At 61.4% G+C, this 7,615-nt stretch overlaps 1 protein-coding gene across 1 annotated transcript; it reads left to right on the top strand.

The window, feature by feature from the left end:
- Nucleotides 1–2,650: 2,650 nt before the first annotated feature.
- On the top strand, nt 2,651–6,843 carry LOC136002734 (DNA-binding death effector domain-containing protein 2-like). The gene is made up of 5 exons (XM_065657996.1): nt 2,651–2,728; nt 3,390–3,862; nt 4,280–4,330; nt 5,539–5,640; nt 6,453–6,843. The coding sequence occupies exons 2-5, from the start codon at nt 3,508–3,510 to the stop codon at nt 6,797–6,799; spliced, it is 855 nt and encodes a 284-aa protein (XP_065514068.1). The 5' UTR covers nt 2,651–2,728; nt 3,390–3,507; the 3' UTR covers nt 6,800–6,843.
- Nucleotides 6,844–7,615: the final 772 nt, after the last annotated feature.

Genomic DNA, 7,615 nt, shown 5'->3' with positions numbered 1-7,615 from the left:
TCTGGGGTGCAGCCCGGCTGTGTGTGTGTCTGGGGAACGGCCCGGCTGTGTGTGTGTCTGGGGAACGGCCCGGCTGTGTGTGTGTCTGGGGAACGGCCCGGCTGTGTGTGTGTCTGGGGAGCAGCCCGGCTGTGTGTGTGTCTGGGGTGCAGCCCGGCTGTGTGTGTGTCTGGGGAACGGCCGGGCTGTGTGTGTGTCTGGGGAACAGCCCGGCTGTGTGTGTGTCTGGGTGCAGCCCGGCTGTGTGTGTGTCTGGGGTGCAGCCCGGCTGTGTGTGTGTCTGGGGAACGGCCCGGCTGTGTGTGTGTCTGGGGAACAGCCCGGCTGTGTGTGTGTCTGGGGTGCAGCCCGGCTGTGTGTGTGTCTGGGGAACGGCCCGGCTGTGTGTGTGTCTGGGTGCAGCCCGGCTGTGTGTGTGTCTGGGGAACGGCCCGGCTGTGTGTGTGTCTGGGGAACGGCCCGGCTGTGTGTGTGTCTGGGGTGCAGCCCGGCTGTGTGTGTGTCTGGGGAACGGCCCGGCTGTGTGTGTGTCTGGGGAACGGCCCGGCTGTGTGTGTGTCTGGGGTGCAGCCCGGCTGTGTGTGTGTCTGGGGAACGGCCCGGCTGTGTGTGTGTCTGGGGAACGGCCCGGCTGTGTGTGTGTCTGGGGTGCAGCCCGGCTGTGTGTGTGTCTGGGGTGCAGCCCGGCTGTGTGTGTGTCTGGGGAACAGCCCGGCTGTGTGTGTGTCTGGGGAACAGCCCGGCTGTGTGTGTGTCTGGGGAACGGCCCGGCTGTGTGTGTGTCTGGGGAACGGCCCGGCTGTGTGTGTGTCTGGGGTGCAGCCCGGCTGTGTGTGTGTCTGGGGAACAGCCCGGCTGTGTGTGTGTCTGGGGAACGGCCCGGCTGTGTGTGTGTCTGGGGAACGGCCCGGCTGTGTGTGTGTCTGGGGAACAGCCCGGCTGTGTGTGTGTCTGGGGAACGGCCCGGCTGTGTGTGTGTCTGGGGTGCAGCCCGGCTGTGTGTGTGTCTGGGGTGCAGCCCGGCTGTGTGTGTGTCTGGGGTGCAGCCCGGCTGTGTGTGTGTCTGGGGAACGGCCCGGCTGTGTGTGTGTCTGGGGAACGGCCCGGCTGTGTGTGTGTCTGGGGTGCAGCCCGGCTGTGTGTGTGTCTGGGGTGCAGCCCGGCTGTGTGTGTGTCTGGGGTGCAGCCCGGCTGTGTGTGTGTCTGGGGAACGGCCCGGCTGTGTGTGTGTCTGGGGTGCAGCCCGGCTGTGTGTGTGTCTGGGGAACAGCCCGGCTGTGTGTGTGTCTGGGGAACAGCCCGGCTGTGTGTGTGTCTGGGGAACGGCCCGGCTGTGTGTGTGTCTGGGGAACGGCCCGGCTGTGTGTGTGTCTGGGGTGCAGCCCGGCTGTGTGTGTGTCTGGGGAACAGCCCGGCTGTGTGTGTGTCTGGGGAACAGCCCGGCTGTGTGTGTGTCTGGGGAACGGCCCGGCTGTGTGTGTGTCTGGGGAACGGCCCGGCTGTGTGTGTGTCTGGGGTGCAGCCCGGCTGTGTGTGTGTCTGGGGTGCAGCCCGGCTGTGTGTGTGTCTGGGGTGCAGCCCGGCTGTGTGTGTGTCTGGGGAACGGCCCGGCTGTGTGTGTGTCTGGGGAACGGCCCGGCTGTGTGTGTGTCTGGGGTGCAGCCCGGCTGTGTGTGTGTCTGGGGTGCAGCCCGGCTGTGTGTGTGTCTGGGGTGCAGCCCGGCTGTGTGTGTGTCTGGGGTGCAGCCCGGCTGTGTCCGTGTCCGCGGGTGCGGACCGTCTGCGGGGCACAAGGACCCAGGTGCTCCCGCCGGTCTCACCGCCCTCTTCTCCCGGCGCCCTCATTGGCTCGCGGCCCCCCAATCAGCGGCCGCGGCGCTTTGCAGGCGGGCCACGCCCACAAGTGGGTGGTGACAACGACGGGGCCGCGTCCCGCCCCCTTCCCCGGCCGCGCATGCGCGGTGAGGGATTGGGCGCTGGGCGTGGGCGGGGTCACGTGTGTTTACACGCGGCTGCGCACGTGCGCGGGCACGCGGGGGGCGGGGCCGCGGTTCGCACGTGGCGGGGCGCGTGCGAGCCGGAGGAGGGCGGGGGGGAAGGGAGCGGCCGCTACGTCATTTGCGCGGAGCCGGCGGCCTGCCCTGCGCTCCTTGCGCGGCCCCGCAGCCGGCTGGCGTCTCCCGGCCCGCCGCTCCAGTTGTGCGGCCCCTCCCGCAGCCCGGCAGCCCCGCAGCCCGCTCCTGTCTCCCGGCCCGCCGCTCCAGTTGTGCGGCCCCTCCCGCAGCCCCGCAGCCCGCTGCTGTCTCCCGCCCCGCTGCTCACTCCCGCAGCCCCGCAGCCCGCTCCTGTCTCCCGGCCCGCTGCTCCAGTTGTGCGGCCCCTCCCGCAGCCCGCTCCTGCCTCCCGCCCCGCCGCTCACTCAGTCCCGCAGCCCCCCGGCCCTGCGCTGTTTCCGTCCCCCCCCCCCCTCGCGCCACCAGCGCAGCTCCCGCGCGTGCGCACTGCCGGTGGGCGGGGCGGGGGGCGCGGCGCGCGGGTCGGCCCCGCCCACGCACGTGGGTCACGCGGCCGGGGGCCCGCGGCGCCGCGTGCGGTGGGCGGGGAGGGGGCGTGGTCTGGGCGGGGAGGGGGCGCGGTCTGGCGCAGATGGGCGTGCGTCCGGCGTCGCGCATGCGCAGAGCGATCGAAGGTGCCAGAAGGGTCCGGGCGGCGGCGGCGCGGGCCTGAGGTAAAAGTTTGGCGGGGGGGGCGGTGGAGACATGCGGCGGGGGTCGGGGCGTTGGGGGGCCCTGCGGGGGGCTTTGCGAGAGTTCGGGTGTGTTAAAGGCACTCCGAGAAGGATTCAAGTGGTTTTGGGGGCGGGGTTGTTGTCTTGGGGTGTTCTTTGGGCTTTTTGGGGGGGCTTATGGGTGGGTTTCGCTTTTTGGGGGGACTTCTTGTTCGGGGAACTTTTGGTGGGTTTGGGGTTTTTGAGGTTTTTTTTGTGGGGGTTTTGGGTGTGTTTTAGGGAGTTTTGGGTTGGATTTGGGGAGATAATGAGGGTTTTGGGGGGGTTGGTGGTTTTTGGGACTTTCTGGTGTTTTCTGGGGTGAGTTTGGGGGGATATGGGTGTTATTTGGGTGCTTTTTGGGGTCTTTTTGGTGTTTTTGTGGGGGTTTTGGGGTGAGATTGGGGGTTTCCTGTTATTTTTGGGGGGGTTTTGCTGTGTTTTCCCTGGGGACTTTTTTGGATTTCATGGTGGCTTTGGGGGCTTTTTGGTGGTTTTTTAGAGAGGGGGGTTTTTAGTGATTTTGGGGTGGTTTTCTTTGGTTGTTTTTCGGGCGTCTGAACCCCCGGTTTGGGGTGTTGGCTCGGGGCCCTTTTCTCATCTCCCTGTTGCTTATTTGCAGGTTAATTACTGTTAATTAGTGACTGGCTTCCACCCTGGAGTCGCTCCGGTCGCTCTCCCAGCTCCACTCCCCACCTGGGGGGGGGTCGGACGCTGACAACGGCTCCAGCTATCGCGACATGACCCCGATATCGCGACAGACGTGGGAGGAGGACGCCTGCCTGGACTATTATGGGATGTTGTCCCTGCGCCGCCTCTTCGAGGTGCTGGGGGCCCAACTGACCCCCCGGGACGCGGCTCTTCTGTCGTTTCTCCTGGACCAGGCGCCCCCGTGGGGTTCGGGGACCCCCCCGGACGCTCTGGACGCCCCCCTGGATTTGGGGGGACCCCCCCGGCCCCCCCAGGAGCTGCTGCTGGAGCTGGAGCGTCGGGGTCTGTGCGACGAGGGGAATTTGGGGAACCTGCTGCGGCTGCTGCGGCGGCTGCGGCGACACGACCTGCTGAGATTTGTGACGTTACGGCGGCCCCGCCCCGGTAATGATGTCATCACAGCACTGTGACATCACCGTGATGTCATCCAGGCTCACCGGGGGTCACCCGAGGGGGAAATTGTTAAAATAACTGGAGTTTTGGGGCACTCAAATCACGGGGGTTCTGGGCATGGCCTGTTGAGATTTGTGATGCTGAGGAGGCCGCACCCTGGCTATGACGTCATTGCGGTGCTGTGACATCACCCTGACATCATCTGGGGTCACCCTAGGGTCACTTGGGGTCCCCTGTGGGGGAAATGACCCAAATAACGGGGGGTTTGGGTCACCAGAATAATGGGAGTTTTGGGCCCGACCTGCAGTGGTTTGTGCCCCCGGTTATGAGCCGTGATGTCACCCAGTGGCTTTTGCCCAAATAATGGGAGTGTTTTTGGTTTTTTTTTTCCTGTTTATTTTTTTCCAGTTTCCCCCGAGCGCAACGCAGACAGAGCTGCCAGAGAGCGGCGGGGGGAGCGTGAGTTCTATAGGGGTTCTATAGGGGTCTCTAGGGTTTTATAGGTGTCTGTGGGGTTCTTTAGGGGTCTGTAGAGGTTCTATAAGGACCATAGCATGTCTATAGGTGCTGGTGGAGGTATGGGGGGACTATAGCGTGCTATATGTACTGGGGAGGGTATGAGGGTGTTATAGGGGCTGTATAAGTGTTGGGGGGCTATAGGGTTGTGGAGGTGTTGGGGGCTATAGGGTTTCTGTAGGTACTGGGGAAAGTACGGGGCTGCTATAGGGTGCTATAGATGCTGTTGGGCTATGGCAGTGTTATAGGGCTCTATAGGTGCTGAGGGGGCTATAGGGTGCTATAAATGCTGGGGGGTATGGGGAACTATAGGGTGTCTATAGGTGCTGGTGGGTATATGGGGTTGCTGTAGGGGTTGGGGGAATATGGGGGTGCTATAGGCTATCTATAGGTGGTTATGGGGTGGCATAGGGGTCCTATGGGGTGCTACGGGTGCTGGGGGGGTATGGGGGGACTATATGGTTTCCATAGTTACTGAGGAAGGTATGGGGGGGTATAGGGTGCTATAGCTGCTGGAGGTGTATGGGGGGGCTATAGGAGCTGGGGGGGGGGGTATGGGGGCTCTATGAGGTGCTATAGGGTTTCTATAGGTGTTTGTGGGGTGGTATATGGGCACTATAGGGTGCTGTAGGTGCTGTGGGGGTATGGGGGTTCTATAGGGTTTGTATAGGTGCTGCCATAGGGTGCTATGGGTGGTCATGGGGTGCTGTAGGGTTTCTGTAGCTGGTTGTGGGGTGATACGGGGTGCTGGGGGGCATAGGGGGTGCTATAGGGGCTGGGGGGGTAGTAGGGGCTCTGTGGGGTTCTATATGTAGTCATGGGGTGGTATAGGGGTGCTATAGGTGCTGGGGGCACTATAAGGCTCATATATGGTTCTGTAGGGCACATGGGCTGTTACCAGGGTCCTATAGGGCACTATAGGTGCTGTGGGGCTCATGCGCTGTTCCTGTGGGGCACTATAGGGGCTGTGGGGTGGTCCGGGGGTTCTATAGGTCACTGTGGGGCTCCCATAGGACACTATAGGGGCTGTAGGGCTCATATGGGGGTTGTTGTGGGGCCGTACAGGGACCTATGGGGCACTATGGGTGGTTACAGGGCCCTATAGGGGTTCTGTAGGTCACCATAGGTCACTGACCCCTGTCTCCCCCCAGGCCCCGCCCCCCGGAAGAGGCTCCGCCCCCGCAGGAGGACACACCCGCCCCTCCCCCACCCGGCCCCGCCCCCCCTGGAGCCGCCGCCCAAGGTCACGTGTGGTGAGTTTGGGGCAAAATCCCCGAGTTTGGGGCAAAACCTGCTGGGGTTACTGGTCAGACTGGGGCTGGTCACTCCATAAACTCCCAGGGTTTGTCCCAAATCCCCTGTTTTTTTGGTCCCCAGATCCCCTTTTTTCCTTTATCCATCTCTATTTCCCCCCCAATCCCCATTTTTCTTTTAAATTCCCATTTTTCCCCCCAAATTTCTCCCCAGTCCATCTCCCCCACCCTTATTCCCCTCTCTAACTCCGATTTTTTTTTCCCAGTTTCACCCTTTTTCCCCCCAAACATCTGCCTGAACGTCTGCTCTGACCCGAGTGACCTCAACCCCCACTTTTCCCCCTCCACCCCCATTTCTGCCATGAATTCCCATTTTTTTCCCCAAATTTCCCCTCGATTTCCTTCCCCCCACCTCCATCTTCCTGTAAAACCGCCGTTTTTTCCCAATTTCTCTGTGTGTTTTTTTTTTCCCCAAACATCCACCTGCGCGTCCGCTCAACCTGAGGGACCTCAACCCCAATTTCTCCCCTAATTCCCATTTTTTCCCCCAAATTTCCCATATAACCCCCCAAATCTGTTCCCTGGTCCCCCCTTTCCCTCTCTAACTGCTGTTTTTTCCCATTTTTTCCCAGTTTCATCCTTTTTTTCCCCCAGACGTCCGCTTGCGCATCTGCTCAACCTGAGCAACCTCAACCCCCATTTTTCCCCCTGATTCCCATTTTTGCCCCCAAATCTGTTCCCTGGACCCCCCTTTCCCTCTCTAAGTGCTGTTTTTTCCCTTTTTTTCCCAATTTCATCCTTTTTGTCCCCAGACGTCCGCCTGCGCGTCCGTGCCGAGCTGAGCGACCCCGAGTCCGTCCTGCGCCGCAGCGTCGGCTCCTCCCGGCCCCGCGGTTTGGGGCGAGAACTTGACATTTTCGGCCAGGCCAGCGGGGTCCTGAAATCGCGGGATCTGGGCTCGATTCTGTGCGACATCAAGTTTTCGGAATTGGCCTATTTGGAGGCGTTTTGGGGCGATTACGTGACGGGGGCGCTGGGGGAGGCGCTCAGGGGGGTGTTTTTGGGGGGGGGGCCCCAGGACGTGCGGTTGCTCGTTAGTGTTGATCAGGATGATTACGAGGCGGGACGGCGCCTCCTGCTGGGCGCGGGGCGGCACTGAGGGCAACAAACGGGCGTTTTGGGGGAAAAACGGGGGGTTTGGGGCACTGAGGAGGGGCCTGAAGTGGCGGCTGGAGGGGGGAGAAAGGGGCACGTTTGGGGGGTTTTTCTCGCAGAATTTTGTTTCCCCCAGTTTTTATGTATTGGGGGGTGGGAAAAGTGGGGAACAGGCTCTTTTCACCCCAAAATGTGTCTCCGCCCTGCTTTTGGGCAAAAAATGGGGTTTTTTGGGGAGGTTTAAGGAACCTAAAATGGTGCCTGAGGCTGGGGAGAAAGGGCAAATTTGGGGGGGTTTTCCCCCAAAATTGTTTCCCCCTAGTTTTTATGTATTGGGGGTGGGAAAAGTGGGGAACAGGCTCTTTTTGCCCCAAAACGTCTCCCCCACTTCTGTGCACAAAAATGGGCTTTTTTGGGGCATTTAAGGGGGTCCAAGGAGCCGAACATGGTGGCTGGGGGTGAGGAAAAGCGGAACATTTGGGTTGTTTTTTCACCCCAAAATGTGCCCCCCCCCCAAAAAAAAAAGGGGGGGGCAGGGTCGTGCCCCCCCCCGGTGGGGGAGCGGGGGGGGCACCCTGAAATCTGCACAAAAATGGGTTTTTTGGGGGGTTTTAAGGGGGTTTTGTGGTTCCCAAACTGGCGGCCGGGGGCCGATTCGGGGCCTTTTCCCCCCGAAATTTGTCATTTTCCCCCCAAAACCGGGGCCCCCCCCGCATAGTCCCCACCCTTTATTTTTGTAGGTATGTAAATATGTAAATGAGTTAATTAATTAAAGTAATGAGTGTTTCCCATGTGTTTGGCCTTTTTGTGGGGTGATGAT

This window comes from Caloenas nicobarica, unplaced genomic scaffold (assembly GCF_036013445.1).
Source record: "Caloenas nicobarica isolate bCalNic1 unplaced genomic scaffold, bCalNic1.hap1 Scaffold_249, whole genome shotgun sequence".
Lineage (NCBI taxonomy): Eukaryota > Metazoa > Chordata > Aves > Columbiformes > Columbidae > Caloenas > Caloenas nicobarica.
The sequence above is the reverse complement of the archived record's forward strand: the minus strand, read 5'-3'. Positions and strand labels throughout refer to the sequence as shown.

Bases quoted from the DNA above. Each gene is read 5' to 3' on its own strand.
- LOC136002734 (XM_065657996.1), top strand. From the start codon at position 3,508: ATGACCCCGATATCGCGACAGACGTGGGAGGAGGACGCCTGCCTGGAC. The intron at 3,863-4,279 runs GTAATGATGTCA...ATTTTTTTCCAG, and splicing joins GTTACGGCGGCCCCGCCCCG to TTTCCCCCGAGCGCAACGCA. The intron at 4,331-5,538 runs GTGAGTTCTATA...GTCTCCCCCCAG, and splicing joins CAGAGAGCGGCGGGGGGAGC to GCCCCGCCCCCCGGAAGAGG.